A 17,652-nucleotide genomic window follows, 5' to 3' on the forward strand; every position below is an offset into this window, starting at 1 on the left:
ATCCATCTCCCAAGTAGTCTCGCCAAGCTTCTTCATAATTTCCTTGAATCCATCGACTGATTGTGATTCAGACTTAGGCCTACCTAATTGGTTATATAGAGTAGTCTGAGTGTCCGCTAATGATGCCAATGGGTTATCGGTGCAATACTTAATGTACCATGTGTTAGAGTCTGTATTTGCATACTGCCATAAGTGATCAAAATCCCTCTTTTATATCATATTAGTGTCCCATGTTGAAATTTTTATCATTCCACCTAGGTCATCATGTCAAAATTTACTCACTGATGGTAGCCCAAGTTAAAACCCCATCCCCCCTCAAAAATCAATATTTGCTGGCCCACCTTCATGTGTCTTACTAAGCATACATTGACTATAAAATCTCTTTTCATCATGTTTTGTGTCAGTCAAGTCCACTCGAAGTCTAGTCATTCAAGTTCCCATTAGGTCTCTAGGTTTTATTTTCCAAGGTCCAATAAAGACCATTTCATTGCATAAGGCCAGCAAAGTATGAGAGAGAAGCAAATAAAATACCTTTTTCAGTTAGATAAGGGTTTACAAGAATGTAACCATGGTTGCTAAAATTCCAATTTGGATTTCAAGCTAGAAATTATTTCCAGTTTGTAATTCCAATTTGGATTTTAAGCTAGAAATTCATTCTCTTCTGACATTTGACGTTTCCTTATGGTGATGTGCATTCCCTTAAGGCACTGTGTGTTTGGATGAGGCGCTGCACACTTTGTATTGGCGCTGTGCGTTTTTCCAACAACACTCTAACCACCTCCTTAGCTCCTCCAAAATGCTCTCAACCTCAATGCATGTAAGTAGCAGCTAAGGGATGCCCTTTTCCTCCTCCTCAAGTCAATTCCTAAGTGTTTGAAAGGTTTATTGAAGATTTGGTTTAATTGTTACATCTAAACCCTATATTCTCCCCAAAAACTACCTCCCACTCTCATTCCCTTTTGCACACTTCCCTCCACCTTCCTTCCCTTTCCCTAAATCTTTATATCCCAGATACCCTCGAATCCTTTGTCCCAAAACCCTAAGTCCTAGGTGATACAACACTACCTAGGCTCCGAAACCCCTATATTGCAAACAAATTTCCCCATCCCCAAACTATCATACTACCCAATACACATATCCTTTCACCCATCATCTTCATATTTACCCTTCCCCACTTACTATTCTCTAAAAACTAAATTCCCACTACCTTACACCTCCCTAGGGTTTGATACTAAAACAACATGGTAGAGGAGGAATATAGACCACATAGTGAGGAAGAGGAAATAGATAGAGAAGAAGACAGGGAACAGAGGAGGCCACACAAAGGAGGCTAGATAAATAGGTTTGAGCCCATAGATCACAGAGAACTCTTAGCATCCCCTATGAATGTGACATCCTTCAAATGGCTAGGTTGTTATGATTTCTGTGAACAAGTACAGGCAATCCAACATCATCCTGAGTTGAATAGGCTCTTCATTACTAAACTTCAAGACAACCAAGTCACTCTAGCAGGTATAACTTTCACTTTGTCTACTGCCATCATATCAGCTGCCACTGGGATTCCAGACATTGGAGAAGAATGGTTTAAACAGGGTGATTTGGAGAGGCATTATTATGAGCCTTACATGAAACCAAGGTATAGAAATTAAAGAAGGGTTTATTTTGCTTTTTCAAACCTCCTTGATAGATATGCCCCAATGATGAAGATTATTATGAAATGTTTTTCATGTGAAGGTAGATTCTCCAGGGTCTATTCTTATCATATCCAACTCTTAATCCATTTCACTAGGGTAAAAATGCTCAATATACCCTACTATCTTTTCTGGAGTGTTGAGAAGATGACTTTTATTGCCCAAAAGAGGGAGTAGAAAGATCAAATGAAGAGCCTATTTCATCATTCCCTCATTAAGATCATATTCCTTTACCATCACAAGGAACTCAACATTGCATGGAGTACCTTCATAGCTAATCCCATATTCACTCATGAATTTACTCAAAATATTCAAAGCATCCCTTCATCATCTCATCCATCCACCTCCATTCCTCCATATCAGCCCATACATCATTCATCCTCATCTGATGAGTCAGCCACACCATCACCTCCATCATTGCCATTTCATGAGCCTATTCAGTCACCTAGTAGAGATGAAGGTAGAGAGCAAGAGCACATTGAACATGGTGAGATCAAAAAACCTAAAAGGGCTGGTTTGGGTACCTTGGCACATACCTATCAGAGAGGGCATAGGAAAGTGTTTGCCCCACTGATTGTGGGAGGGGCCTTTCCTTCTTTATCAGCAAAGAAGGTACAAAAGGGTAAGGAAAAAGTGACAGAGGCAGAGATCCAGCAGCAGGAGGAGGACCTCCATGAGATAGAGAAAGATTTTCACTTAGTTGACCTAAGTGAAAATGATGATAGTGAGAGAACAACCATTGCCCTCAAAGAGAAATAAGCACTCATAGGGGAACTCCAGGTCAATTTTCAAAGGGAAAAATACATCATCACTTACTATGAGCAGGAAAGCAAGAAGTTAGAGACCAAACATGGGCTCATGGAGATTCAGCTCATCAAGGCAAAGAGGGAGGCTGAAAAGGCTAAAGCCTCACTTGATGAAGCATATGGATAATACAATGACCAGATGGAGGAACAGGTGCCAAGAAAAAGGCCAAATACTAGAGGCCTAAAGAAAGCTTTGGAGCTAGAAAACGAAAAGGAGGTTGAGCTAGCTAATGAGCTCACCCTAAAAGAGAAATTTTCCAAAATGGTAAATGAGAATTGGGAGCATTGATATACTTTTAGAGGCTTCACTCCATGCCCAACCACCTCAAACATCATCTTCTTGAACAATTTTGAAGACCCTTGGCACAATTTTTGTCATCTTGCTTTTCCTGTCTTTTCAAGGCAATTTTGATATCAACACTTTTTGGAGGAATGGCCACCACCATTGGATTCAGAAGGACCAAGACATCCAAGAAAACCATGATTACAACCCTGGAAAGAAAAATTGGTGGGTGAAAAAGACAAAAAAACACCTAAAAATTATGTTTCTGCCTCTTTGATGGACCAGGCACTGTGCGTTTGAGTAGTCTTGGGAGAATGGAATTTTGGAGGGTAAAATCAAGCCAAATTTGAAAACAAAGTGAAGTTTTGGAAACTAGACAAGATACGCTTTCCAATGAGCTCTCTTGGGCTATATTTGGACATCAGGAAGGTAGGTAAAAGTCAGCTTGAAGATGGTGCTGCGCATTTGACACTGGCATTGCGCGTTTGACAGTCTGCCCAAATTTTCACTATTTCTCTCCAATTTGATTTTTACCTATTGGAAATTATTGTTTTGCTGATGTAATTGATAAGGATGATGTAATTATTATGTTTTTACTATTACCTAGGGTAAATACATTAGGTAAATGACCTCTATGACTTGTAATGAATCAGCTTGCTTAAGTTAGGGATGAGTCACTTTGACCACCCTAGACTCTAGCTATCAGTTCAATTTTTGTTGCAACTGCTCCTCCTCTCATGGATTGGACCCCTGAGGCTGGGATGAGTTGGTTTGAGGCCTATATTATGTAATTTCTCACTCATACTATAGGTTGGACTCCATTGGATGTTGTACTAGTGTTTCAGACTTTGGCATGGAATATATTGGATGAGTTGCAACTATTTTGGTGGGATTCCTGCATGGCTTGGTATTTTTATATTGTTTCTTCTTCAATTAAATGTGTGTGAATGTTTTGTATCTTCCATGATCGATTTCACTTCTAAATATGTTTGATTTTCAAGGTGTGGCATAATTCATATTCTATGCTCTGTTTTGGGACAATCATCATAATTTGTTTTATTTCTTCAGTTTAAAAAGAATTCATGAATTTCATGCTCTTTTTAGCACCTCACCAGTCTAAACCATTTCATCACTATACTACAAAGTGTTAAAGTAGCTTTCCTACCTTTCCCCATCAAATATCTGCAATTATGATTCTCTTTTTCCCTGACCTAATTCACTCGCTGACCTAATTCACCCATCCAGAGACTACCCCAATCAAATAAAATCAAACAAACCCTGAGCTACTATATCTAGCCTAAAACCCTAATTCATCCAGCCCTCTTGGCTGTGATCCTTTGGAGAGAGCCCTCTTCGGCTTGGTAGGGATAGCTACCAAGTCAAAATATTGGTCTGTGGTTACCTCAGCTGGAACTCTTTCCTCATCCTTAGGGATCCAGAGGAGTGATAACACCATGTCAATGCGCGATCTTGTAGAGCAATAACCAACTATAATATTCTATGCCATCTACACAGCCTTCGCAATGAACCCAAACTGATTCGGGTCCTCACTTCCCAAGCCCTTGAAAATGGTAAACTTCATGGTATTCAACATATTGAACGGTGGTAGAGGTGGGGGTGGTGTGGGTGAAGGTGTATGTTGTGGAGGTGAAGGTGGAGGTGGTGTGGGCGGATGCGGTATTCGCGGAAAACCCTACTTTATCAATTGTACATCGCTTCGCATTGAGGCCTGTACCGCTCCCTCGTCGTCACTTGAAGGAGGCTCTATCAATGGACTATATTCAGGACCCGCTAGAGTGTCAAGTAATGGTTGCAAATGGAGGAACCATAAATTTCTTTGGAAAGTACCATAATGTCAAGCTATCCATGGGAGAATATGTCTTGAATAGTCCAATGCTTTCCATTCCGATTGGTGGTGCTGATGTTTTTCTAGGAGTTTAATGGTTACAATCTTTGGGGATGATAGCTTTTAGTTTTCAAGAACTTTTCTTGATTTTTTTTTTAGGAAGAAAGCAGGCTAAATTAAAGGGTATCATAGGGAAACTAGGAAAGGTAATATCTCTAACGACATGATAATGATGTTGGGTTGTGTTATATTCTTTCCATGACTAGCTCCCCTAGGTGGGCGGACATACCTATGGTTTTGTGAATGGTTTTTGTACATGGTTTTGGGTGTGACAATTTTTGGTCCATCGTATTGGATGCATCAGCGTGTATATATATGTATTGTAACATTGAAAGGAACATAATGAAAAATCAAGCTGGTAGTCCTGGTTTGGGGATCCAGGGGAAAATATCTGTGTATGTGTTCTATGTGTTATGCTCTCTCATTATTTATTTTCTGTTCTTAGAATTTGTATGCAGGTAATTTTTGTACGGGGTTAAAACCTATATTTGGTGTTAAAGTTGTTTTGGCTTCAAGGGGACACCTTCCTTGCTAAGGGGTTTCGCTTGGGCCTGTGGTAGACCCTGTCCAGTGGGAGATCTGCGGGATTGATTTTGGTGGTGAAAGAAGATGGTGAGCAGTGGAAAGATAGAGATCGAGAAATTTAATGGTCAGAGTTTTGAGCTGTGGAAACTCAATATGGAGGATCTGTTGGTGGATAAAGATCAGTGATTGTGGTAGATCCAGGTACTAAACCAACGAGAGTGTTCGATGAAGAATGGGAGAAGTTGGATTAGAAGGAATAGAACACAATACGATTGTGTGTCCCAGATTCAGTATTGTTGAATGTATCAAGGAAGCAGAATCAGGTGAGTTTCCCCTCTGGTGGTAAGAGGGCGAAACAAATATTAGAGCTTGTGCACAGTGATGTGTTTGGACCTGTGAAGGTTCCATCACTAGGTAAGTCTGTGTACTATGTATCATTTATAGATGACTTCTCAAGGAATAAATGGATATATTTCCTTAAGAAGAAATATGGAGTCTTTGACAGGTTTAAGGAATTTAAGGCTCTTGTGGAAAACCAAACAGAGAAGAAGATAAAGGTGTTGAGGATAGATAATGGTGGAGAGTTTTGCAAGAAGGAATTTGAAGAATTCTGTATGAAGTGTGGTATAGCATGGTGGAAGACTACTCCATACACACTTGATAAAAATGGAGTTGCAGAAAGAATGAACAAGATGTTGATGGAAAGGGCAAGAAGCTTGCTCAGTGGTGCCGGGTTAGGACAGGAAATTTGCGCAGATGTGGTGGAGACTGCATGTTACCTAGTCAAAAAATCACCTTCATCAATGATCTGAAAATGGAATGTACTTGTTTAAGGGTGCAAGGTATCCATTTCCCATAATTTCAAATGTGAGTTATACACTCCAAGTGACCTCTGAAAATGTGAAAACTTCTTATCTCTTATACAAAGATAGACTGTAGGGGCATTCACCAGACATGTCACCTCTAAAGAGAGGATGAGTTCCAGAGGCTACCTAGCCCTCTACAGGCTCTGCCTAAAGAAATAACGAAGTAAACACTTAGAAGTCTTTGACATACACATACTTGAAGTTTGATGTCTTGCGGAATAAGACAAATATCTTTCTGCAGCTGAATAGGTGATTATGTGTGTATGCAAGTTATGTATATTTGTTGTTTAACACTTTATATCAGTTTTGTTTAGCATATCATCTTTAGCAAATAAAGACATCAAAATGATAAAGCAGTTAACCCCTTCTGGGCTACATCTGCTGGACCAAGCCTCTCAAACTAGGCTTGTCCTCTCGTATTAAAAATGCTACAAAGGCTAATACAAGAATATAAGTGTCTCGAAAGACAAATCTGACTGTAAATACAGAATCAGAAGATAGGAATTAGCTAAACATGCTCTTTCCCAAACACTAAACAGTGAAATTGTACCTCATACAGTACTTTCCCCAATTGGCCCTGGTGGCCCTTTAGACTTGCATGGAGAATTTCCAGGTGAATATGACCTTAATTGGTTCTGAGACCTCTTCCATTATACTTAGAAGGTTGAAAATAGCAGACATATGCTTTTGAATCACCAAAAGTGGATGAACATAGCCCCCAAACAACTCAAGCACTGAAATGGCCCTAGTGGCCCTGAAAGCTTCCGTGAAGCTAAACAGTGAGAAGAATGCCTCAACAGGAAAAACGAGCTATAGAAATGGATTCAGAATGCTGTAAACCTTTAGGAATGACCTTCGTTCCACATTCAATGGCTACACAATTCCCAATGCAGCTCACAAACTGATTTGGCCCTAGTGGCTCCTGGAACTTCCACGAAGCTAAAACACCTGCAAAAGACCTCAGATGGCTGTGAAACCTATGCCAATGGCTTTAGAAGGTCAAAGATACCAAAAATAAATAAATAAATTGGTCCAAAACGGACTTTTCTAGCCAAAGTTATGGCCATTTACTCCCAACTGCTAGTTGCCCCTACAAAAACTCCAAATAACTTTAGTTGGAGCCAGTTAGGCCCGCCAAATATGGTGGGTCTGCCCAAATTTGGTGCTCCGCCAAAATTTCCACCAGTCTAACTGCTTGTGATTAATGGGCATGTGACCAAAATTTCTAGGTTGGCTGTTTGCATGGGATTCCGTGCCAACAGTTAAGGGTGTAGGCCCACGGTTTTGGGCATAAGTGCATATGGAATGGGGGCTGGCCATTAGGGGCTGGCCCCCTTAGGGCCCTGCTCAAACCACGTTTAAAATTCATATTAAGTGTCTGCCGCCCATGATTCAAGATTTGTTGTTGTGGCCTAATTGTAAGGTGTTTGGTTAATACGAATGAGGTCGTAGCTTCAAACCTCTCCGCCTCCAAACAAATTTTAATATGTGCCCACATACCTTTGCTGACGTCACCCAGGGCCATGTGGCAGCCTTCGGGCCTGCCACGTGGCGGCCTATGATTGGCTGCTCAGATGGAATATTTCAAAGAATATTCTGTGGAATATTCCTTTTTTAATATATATTTTTTTGAAAAATATTCAAAAATTGAGGGTTATAGGGCGATTTTGTTTTTGGCATAACTTTCTCATACGGCGACCGTTTTCCGAACCGTTCACGGCACTAGAATCAGGAAGATGAGCTCTATCCATTCGTTCAGGTTCAAACCAGTTTTGAGCACTTTCATTTTTGACCATTTTACGACACTTGGTCCTAAGCTCCTGATCAATCAATGTTGGAGGATAAGACTCCACAAGAGGTATGGACTGGTAAGAAACCCTCTCTTCCACATCTGAGGGTATTTGGATGTGATGCATATGTACATGTTCCAAAGGAGAAAATAACAAAGTTGGATAGTAAATATGAAAAGTGCATCTTTATGTGGTATAAGGATGGTTTAAAGGGTTATAAATTTTGGAACCCAGTGACAAGGAAGGTTGTGTACAACTGAGATGTGGTGTTCAGAAAGGTGAAAGATGTTATTAAACATGAAGTACAACCAAAGGAACTTGAGAAGATAGAGTTTGAGCTAAAGGACGAAGAATCAGACTCTACAACAGAAGAGGAATTAGAAGATGAACATCCACAAACTCTAGTTGTGAGAATATCAGTTCGAGAAAGAAGGCAACCAGAAAGGTATAGTCCATCTGAGTTTTGTTCAAATTTTTCTTTATCTATTACTGATAATGATCCCAAAACTATGAAGGAAGTAGTAGATTCAGAGGATGGAAAACTCTAGAAAGAGGCCATGGTTGATGAAATGGCATCTCTGCACAAAAATGAGGCTTGCAATCTGGTGGAGTTGTCGACTAGAAGGAAACCCATTGGCAGCAAATGGGTGTTCAAGAAGAAGAAAAATGCAAAAGGAAAGGTGGAGAAACACAAAGCTCGTTTGGTAGAAAAAGGTTATTCCCAGGTGCCGGGAATTGATTTTGGTGATATTTTTCTCCTGTTGCCAAGGTAGCTTCTATTATATTACTTTTATTTGTTGTTGCTGCTTTTGATTTTGAGGTAGAATAGATGGATGTGAAGACAACATTTCTTCACGGGGATCTAGAAGAGGAGATCTACATTAAGCAACCTGAAGGCTTTGCGGTGAAAGGTAAGAAAGAACTAGTATGCAAGTTAAAAAAAAAGTGGGTTAAAATAGTCACCAAGGATGTGGTATCAGAAATTTGATACATTTATCCAGGGACTCGGCTTCACTAGAAGAAAAGAATATCACTGTGTGTATTTTAAATTAATTGGTGACCATGTTATTTATCTAGTCTTGTATGTGGATTATATGTTTCTGGTTGGAAATGACAAAGAAATTATCCAAGATTTGAAGACGCAATTCTCCTCCAACTTCGACATGAAAGATATTGGTGTTGAAAACTATATTTTGGGCATGGAAATTAAAAGTGATCGGACAAAGAGGAAGCTCTGGTTAAACCAAAGGAAGTATGTCGAGACAATGCTATATAGGTTTAATATGCAGGATAGTAAACCAGTGAAGGTTCCTATTCCTGTAGGTGTGAAGTTATCTGCTGAAAAGTGTCCCAAGACACAAGAAGAGGAAGAGGACATGTCCCATGTTCCATATGCAAGTGCAGTTGGTAGACTGATGTATGCAATGGTATGTACTAGATCAGACATTGCACATGAAGTGGGAGTATTGAGTAGGTTTATGTAAAAAGCAGGGAAGGAGCACTGGACAACAGTGAAGAAGGTTTTTAGGTATTTGTGTGGCACTAGGGATTATGGTTTGTGCTACCAAGGAAGAACATGATTTGACAGAGTGTTGGATATTCGTGGCTTTGTTGATGTAGACTGGGCTAGAGATCTGGTTCAGAGAAGATCTACAAGTGGGTATGTGTTTAACCTATTTGGAGGTGCAATCAGTTGGATGAGTAAGAAACAATCTGTAGTGGCACTATCAACTACAGAGGCAGAATACAAAGTAACCAATCATGCAAGCAAGGAAGCAGTTTGGTTGTAGAGATTGTGTTCAAGTATGGGGTTAGTACAAGGAGCTATAAGGATCTACTGTGACAGCCAAAGTGCAATTTTCTTGGCAAAGAACCCTGCTTATCATTCAAAGACAAAACACATTTATGTTCACTTTGTGAGGGATATGATAGAAGACAAAAAGTTGTTGCTGGTAAAGGTGGGCACTTTGAAGAATAATGTAGATGCATTGACAAAATCTATGAGCTCTGAGAAGCTCTCTTGGTGTAGAGAAACAATGGGTGTTTCAGCGCTGGATAAATGACTAAGCTCTCCTGTGGCCCCCTGTGGAAAGAAAAGAACAAGTGGAAGAATGTTTGGTTGTGGTATATTATTTCCACGACTAACTGTCCTAGTTAACCGGGGGGATCAGAGGGGGGGCAGAGCCCCCCCTTCATTGCACCGATTGTGCAACGGGGTGGCCATAGGGGTTTTGAGGTGGGCGGTTAGCCCCTCTCTACAGGGTCTGGGGCAGCGCCTTGGGGAAAATGTTTTTGGACCCTATATTAGGCGGGCAGACCTACCTATGGTTTTGTGCATAGTTTTCGCACATGCTTTTGGGTGCGATGGTTTTCGGTCCATGGTATATGATGCTTCAACACGCATATATATGTATTGCAACATTGAAAGGAATATAATGAAAAATAAAGCTGTTAGTCTCGGTTTTGGGATCCGAGGGAAAATCTCCATGTATATGTGTTTTATGTGTTATGCTCTTGCATTGTTTATTTTTTGTTCTTAGAATTCGTATGAAGGTAATTTCTGTATGGGGTCAAAACCTACAAACAATTCTAAAGAAAGAACAGTGGGGCGTAATTGCACAATTATGTTCACTAGAGGTTCAAACAGTGAAATCATCTATTTCTCCTTATCTCCAAAAAGTCTTTGACAATCATTCTAAGGTTCAAGTAGTGAAAGATCACGTCGAGCATCAACAACAAGTTCTCCAACTCTTAAAAGATAACCTCACTTTGGTGCAAAATTGAATGAAACAATAAGCATATCAACATTGCAGCGAAAGAATTTTTGATGTAGGCGACTGGGTATTTTTATGGCTACAACCATACAAAGAAATTTCCCCCAAGCAAGCTAAGAAGGATAATAAATTATCACCAAAGTACTATGGTCCCTACAGGGTGTTGCAAAAGATTGGTACTATGGCATACAAATTGGAGCTTCCTGCATCGTCCCGAGTGCCCCCAGTTTTCTATGTTTCATGATTAAAGAAGGTTATAGGTGACAAGCTCCTAGTTCAAACAATATTTTCGGAACTTGATGAGGAAGGAAAAATCATATTGGAACTTGAAGAAGTCACAAAAACAAGAACCTGACAATTACAAAATCAATCAATTTCAGAGTATCTCATGAAGTGGAAGAAATTACCCACTGAAGATTCCACATGGGAGGATGATAATTTTATACAGAGGCATCCATAACTACTTGAGCGTTGAAGGAAGCTCCGAGCTCGTGACGACGACTAGGGTTTTGCAGAAGGTATCGACGGCGCAGGTAGTACAGCTCTGGATCTGTACGCGAACCAGACCAAATCAACTGTTGAGCAGAGGGAAAACAGGGTACTAGAGCTACCCAATGGAATCTCCTCAGGGGAGGGCGTCAGAGCCCTCCCCAGTGCAGCGCGATCCTGAGCAGGCGCTCCTCTTTGGATCGATTGACAGGGAGATCCTGATCAATGGGAACAGGCAACCGCAGGGAAGCAAGAAGGTAGGAGGACGGAAGGACCATGCCAGCGTCACTCAAGACAAAGGGAAAAATCCAGAGGACACCCCGAAAGTATCCTCAACAACATGCAAACCAATAGCCAAAGAACGGCCACGAATAGAGCTACCGGGACACAAGATTGATGCACGAATCGAGTTCATGAAGGACCACGCCATCATTGGGAAGTTTATAGGGCTATGGCCGACTGAAAGAGCCTTATATGGATGGATCACGGCAAAATGGAAGCCCAAAGGAGATGTTACCCTGCAGCTAGGGCCGAAGGGTTTCTTCACAGCAATCTTCTACTGTATTGAGGACAAGCTCAGGGTGCTGGGAACAGGGCCCCATTTCTTCAACTCAGCAGGCCTGTACATGAGAGACTGGATACCTAGATTCAACCCGGACAAGGAAGACCTCACCTGGGCACCAGTATGGATCAGAATGTATGGGCTTCCAGATGAATATTGGGACGAGGACATTCTCAAGAATATAGGAAATGGTCTAGGAGAGTACATCAGGACTGCAGAAGAAACCAAACTGCGCAGATTCATCTCCTATGCTCGCATCTACGTCTTCATGCGCTTGAATGAAGCCCTACCAGAATCGGTAAGTCTCTCCCACCGTGACGAGGAATGGATCCAACCCTTGGACTATGAGCATGTGCCTTTCCGTTGCAGGAGATGCCACGCTCTCGGGCATCTCTTCCGTGACTGCCCTCTGAACGCCAAAGCTACTTCTCCTGACCCTTCTGATCCCACATCCCAGGACGGCTTCACCAAATCCCCTAGCCGAAGGCGAGCGCACAAGAAACCCTCCAATGGGAATAAGCCCCAACACATGAGCTCCAATAACCCAGCTTCTAAAAACAGCTTCGAAATCCTAGCTCAATCCTCTGATGACATCCCCCGAGCTCTGAGTCTAACCCCGCCCATCCCTCTTCTTCCTCCCCACCCCCCCATTAGCCTCCCCTTCCACACGCCAACCCCCCTTCATCTTCAAGGACCCATCCTCAGGAGATCTGAAAGATCAAACAGAGAAAGACAAGGACATGGAAATCGATGGAAAGCTAGACCCCCCTGCTAACTCAGAGATCTTTGTGGAAGAAGGCAGTCAAGTGCAACAGATGGAAGAAGAACCAGAAAGCATAGATCTGCATGGCCTAGATATTCTAGAGTTAGAGCTAGCATGTAAACAGAAAGCATATGACAGCATATCCGAAACCCAACTCAGCAAGCTGGAAGTGGTCATCTCAAGAGCGTATCAGCAGCAGCAACTAGGTATTCAACCAGGAAGCCAGTGGGATGGAAACCACCCCCCAAAAGAAACCAAAAAGAGAGGACGAAGGACAGATCTACAAAGAACGATCGAGATTGGGAAAATCCTGGTAGACTCAGGCAGGTATGCAAAGTTGACAAAGTACTATAAACCCTCTGCAAATAGTTGAACCATGAAGCTTGTATCATGGAACCTAAGAGGGCTCAATAGCCCAGGGAAACTAAGAATGTTAAAAAACATGATTAAAATGGAAAAGCCACAACTATGCTTTCTCCAGGAAACAAAATGTAATGGATCTACATTAGGTAGCATTCTCTCCAAAGCATGGCCAGGATGTCGTTCGGTAGCAGTAGATGCCTCTGGAGCTTCAGGAGGATTGGCCATTGCATGGAACACTCAAGAGTTAAATCTCTCAGATTTCCACGCTTCTCATCATCTCATACAGGCAGCATTCCACATTCTAGGCACGAACATCCATGGAAATTTATCAAATGTATATTTCCCGCAGGACACAGGAAGCAAAATTGCGCTTCTAGACACCATAGAGGCTTTGAACAACAACAGAAGGCACCCACTCTGGATCATCGGAGGGGACTTTAACATGATCACCAAGCTAGAGGAGAAGATTGGGGGGCGCAACAGATTGGAGCAAGAAAACACCCATTTCAAGGACTTCATTCAAAACACCTCCCTCATAGATCTGCCTTTCTGCAATGGAACCTTTACATGGAGTAATCGCAGAGCCGGAAAACATCAAATCACTTCCAAGCTAGACTGCTTCCTTATCTCTGATAACGCGGTTCACCTAGGAGGAGATATCACAGCTGCAATTCTTCCACACACAGGTTCGGACCATTGGCCGATTGCCCTCCAATGGCAAAGACCAGGCGATTTGACCAGAAGGCCATTCCGCTTTGAAGGATTTTGGCTCTCGCATCCTGAGTTTAAAGATTTTGTCAAAAATACTTGGGCCTCCTTTATTCCTCCAGAAGGGTCTAAGATGTATGAATTCCAACAGAAGCTTAGGTTCCTAAAAAATCACTTAAAGCGCTGGAACAGGGAAACCTTTGGAGACATCTTCAAAGCGCAACAAGATCTAAAGCAGGAACTGTTGGATCTCCATCAAAGAGTAACCGCAGGGGGACACACGGAAGTAACCCTGGAACAAGAAAGACGTATCCATAGGCAGCTTGAGGAAAGGCAGAAGCAAGAAGAAGTGTACTGGAAGCAAAAATCCAGAATAAGATGGCTGAAGGAGGGCGAACGCAATACCAAATTCTTCCACAGTACTACTATCCAAAGAAGAATGCACAATCGCATTCCATTCATCCAAAAGCAAGGAGGGGAAAAAGTAGAAATGCATGAGGAAATCGAGAAGGAATTTCTCCAGCACTTTAATCAGGTCCTTCAAGAGCCGGAGGGAGATAGGCGACAGGCAATTGAAAGGATCACTAACAACGTGCCAAAGATTATAACGGAGGAACACAATAAGCTTCTCCTTCGCCCAATTCAGCTTCAGGAGGTGGATGACGCAATGTCCCAGCTTAAGGAAGGAAAAGCCCCTGGGCCGGACGGATTCACCACCACTTTCTTCCACACTTTCTGGGAGATGATAAAACAGGAAGTCTGGCAAATTGTTGAAGAATCGAGAGCTCACCATTGGTTGCTTCCCTCTCTCAACTCCACCTTCATTGCCCTGATACCAAAAGAGGAAGACTCAATCACTCCGGACAAATACAGGCCGATTGCACTCTGTAATGTCATTTACAAAGTGATATCCAAAGTAATTGCTAACAGGCTAAAGCCTCTGTTACCTCTGCTCATATCACCGGAACAGTCGGGCTACGTTGAAGGAAGACAGATCATGGATGGCATCCTCCTCACGCACGAGATAATACACTCTCTCAAACAGTCAAAACAGGCAGGTATGCTTCTGAAACTAGATCTTTCTAAAGCTTTCGACAAACTCAGCTGGACTTACATTCAGCAAATGCTAAAGGCTTTTGGTTTTTGTTCTATGTGGATCCGCTGGATTATGAGTTTAATTAATTCTACTCAATTCTCCATTCTTGTGAATGGGATCCCATCCCGCCCCTTCAAACCAACAAGAGGAATTAGGCAAGGGGACCCCCTGTCCCCTTTCCTCTTTGTTCTCATGGCAGAAGGGCTTGGCCGTCACATTAAACATGCCCTTCAATCCCATCGTCTCAAAGGCCTTACAGTTCACAACACCCCTGCTACCTCTCATCAGCAATTTGTTGATGATACCATGCTGTTTGGATATCCTTCGGTCCAGGAAGCCGCATGCTTCAAATCCCTGCTCAATGACTTTGCTGAAGCTTCAGGAACTGATGTCAACTGCACCAAATCGCAGATCTTCTTCTTTCATACCCCCCCTCCTGTTAAAACAGCGGTAGCCCGAATCCTTGGCTTTCCCACAGCCTCCCTCCCCTCCAAATACCTCGGAGCCCCCCTCACTGCCTCTGCTATAAAGCACTCCTCCTGGCGAACCCTCATTGAGAAGCTTGAATCTCGGCTTAACCTATGGACGCACAGATCTCTCAATCTTGCCAGCCGAGTAGTGCTCATTAAGTCTGTCCTTCAGGCAATGCCTCTGTATCTTTTCTCTATTCTGGCTGCGCCCAAATGGGCTCTAAAAAGAATCAGGAATCTTCAGCGCAGTTTTCTATGGGGCGGCTCAGCAACCAATCGTAAATGGGCTTTAGTCAAATGGCCCACAGTCTGTCTGCCCAAAGATAAAGGAGGTATTGGTCTGAGAGATCCGGAGCACAGCAATTCCATTATGAGCGCCAAAATATGGTGGCACTGGATCACAAACCCAGGAAAACCCTGGGCAAGAATCTGGACAGCTAAATACGCTAATAACAGACCTCAGGAGGAGCTCATTAGATTCACCCCCGCGGAAAAAGGCTCGCTAATATGGAACGCAGCCAAACAACACTTCCAGTTAATTCAGCAGCACAGTTTTTGGGAGATCAGGAATGGCAAGTCTGCACGATTTTGGACTGATGCATGGAACCAGCTGCCAAAGCTCACCCAAGTTCTTCACTCACTCCCGGATCTCATTAGGATGGAGCAGCAACAAGAAAAAATCCATCATTACTGGGTACAGGAAATGGAGCATGGATTCAGGAAATGGAAACAAGGCAATCAGTTAATAACCATCACAAATCTACAGGACATCAAGGATTTGGAGAAGGAGCTCGAAAAAAGAACCATCAGATACAACGAAGGCAATGACATCCTAAGATGGGGATACAAATCTAAGGGTGACTTTACTACTTCGGAGGCTTACAAGATTTTATGCAACATTACCACCCCTTCTGATCCTATCTGGAGCAAAATATGGGGTCTTGGATCCTGGCCCAAAGTCTCTTACTTCCTATGGTTGGCTAGCCACAAAAGAATCCTCACCTGGGACAAGCTAAGAAGAAGAAACTTTCATGGACCATCGATCTGTCCCAACTGCAATCAAAATGAGGAAACGCTCCAACACCTCCTGGACACCTGCCCCCTAGCAAATCAGCTATGGGAGAAGGCTAGCTTCAGATGTCAAAAAAGATGCAGAACAGAGAACGACATTATCAACTCCCTAAGACAATGGCCACAGAATCCTTATAAGAGCGCGTTACTCAACTGTCTGTGGAACCTGCTCCCTGGTCTTCTCCTATGGGGTATATGGAAGGAAAGGAATAAACGTATATTCAAAAATCAGCGCTCAACGATCGAAGACATCTGGACCAGACTCCGTGGGAACCTTAACGAAACGCTGATGCTCCACTCCTGGACCCAGGATGATCTCCCATCTCTAGACGTCGAGAAAGGCATTCTAAGCAACTGGCAACTGCTCCTACCTACGACCCTTCTCAAGACCAGCACCTCAAAAAGCAGCAACACAAACAAAGGCACTTGGATCGCCCCTCCTAAGCATTATTACAAGCTCAATTTTGATGGCGCCTCCAAAGGTAACCCTGGCAAGGCAGGTTTTGGAGGTATTTTGAGGAATCACAAAGGTACCCCACTGCAAATATACTTCGGATACCTGGGTTGGGACACCAACAACTCGGCTGAGCTTGAAGGCTTATGGCAAGGGCTCCTTCTCGCCTGGAATCTCAATCTCCAACCCTTGATCGTGGAAGGAGACTCTCAGATTCTCATAAATATGGCCAAGAGAATGCAAAATGGATCCCAAGCAAAAAAAGTCGCGGACAGCTGGAGGCTCGCAGCCCGATTAGAAGCCATTGAACAAGCTCTCCGTAGCAACAGGGCACTCACCTTCAATCACACAAAGAGAGAGGGCAACAAGGTCGCAGACCTTTTAGCAAACATAGGAGCAGATAATGAACACACTCTCCTTACTGGAACCACGGCCATTATACCAAATAATGCCCAGGCTCAGGACTGCGCTAGGCTGGTCCAAGAAGATGCTGCCTCCCCGGATGCGGGTGACATCAGGGACGAAGGAGGGGAGCCACATGGAGGCCATGTGTGGCCTCATGCCTGAGACAGGCTTTTAATGCGTTCCGTCGTCGATGAGTTTAAGTGTGGGTACTGGGACGGCATTTCAATGCACAGTCCGGAGTTCAAGTGTGATCTCAGAGCGCAGTTATGGCCTGTAGATTTCGAGGAAATGCTGAAGAGGTTAAAAATGATGAGGGGATGGATCGCTCTATGTTGTTTCGAGCTCAGAAATTGGAGCCTGGCTCATGGTTCAGGAAGAGCGCCCCTGTTGTGTTTATGGTTCGCGGAGCTGCTGCTCACGCCATTCCTCTGTCAAGTAACTGTGGCCTCCAAGTGGAAAACGCGAAAGGTGGACGCTTCAGTCTCCCCAATTCCTCCCTTGCGATTCTGTTCTTCCCTCCGGGTATCAGTGGGAATATGGTTCGGCCACGGCAGCGTCTCCTCAGCCGGCGCGGCACTAGCCGAGGCGGGTCTTCACGCCCCTCCGAGGCTTCAGCCCAATCAAGATGTT

General features: G+C 43.1%; 1 protein-coding gene across 1 annotated transcript; it reads left to right on the plus strand.

The window, feature by feature from the left end:
• The first annotated feature begins 11,255 nt into the window (after positions 1–11,255).
• On the plus strand, positions 11,256–17,184 carry LOC149155866 (uncharacterized). The gene is made up of 4 exons (XM_089444557.1): positions 11,256–11,748; positions 11,842–11,990; positions 12,594–12,782; positions 12,937–17,184. Exons 1-4 carry the CDS (start codon positions 11,256–11,258, stop codon positions 17,182–17,184), a joined length of 5,079 nt encoding a protein of 1,692 aa, XP_089300683.1.
• Positions 17,185–17,652: the final 468 nt, after the last annotated feature.

The sequence above is a fragment of the Pinus tabuliformis genome, chromosome 9, assembly GCF_031772625.1.
Source record: "Pinus tabuliformis cultivar Carrire ecotype Pingquan chromosome 9, CPIR1, whole genome shotgun sequence".
Taxonomy (NCBI): Eukaryota; Viridiplantae; Streptophyta; class Pinopsida; order Pinales; family Pinaceae; genus Pinus; species Pinus tabuliformis.

What these genes read in the sequence shown, in the direction of transcription:
- LOC149155866 (XM_089444557.1), top strand. Translation starts at nt 11,256, where the DNA reads ATGGAATCTCCTCAGGGGAGGGCGTCAGAGCCCTCCCCAGTGCAGCGC. An exon ending in CCATTTCTTCAACTCAGCAG is followed by an intron (nt 11,749 to 11,841) that starts GCCTGTACATGA and finishes ATGGGCTTCCAG; the next exon opens with ATGAATATTGGGACGAGGAC. An exon ending in ATGAAGCCCTACCAGAATCG is followed by an intron (nt 11,991 to 12,593) that starts GTAAGTCTCTCC and finishes AGCATATGACAG; the next exon opens with CATATCCGAAACCCAACTCA.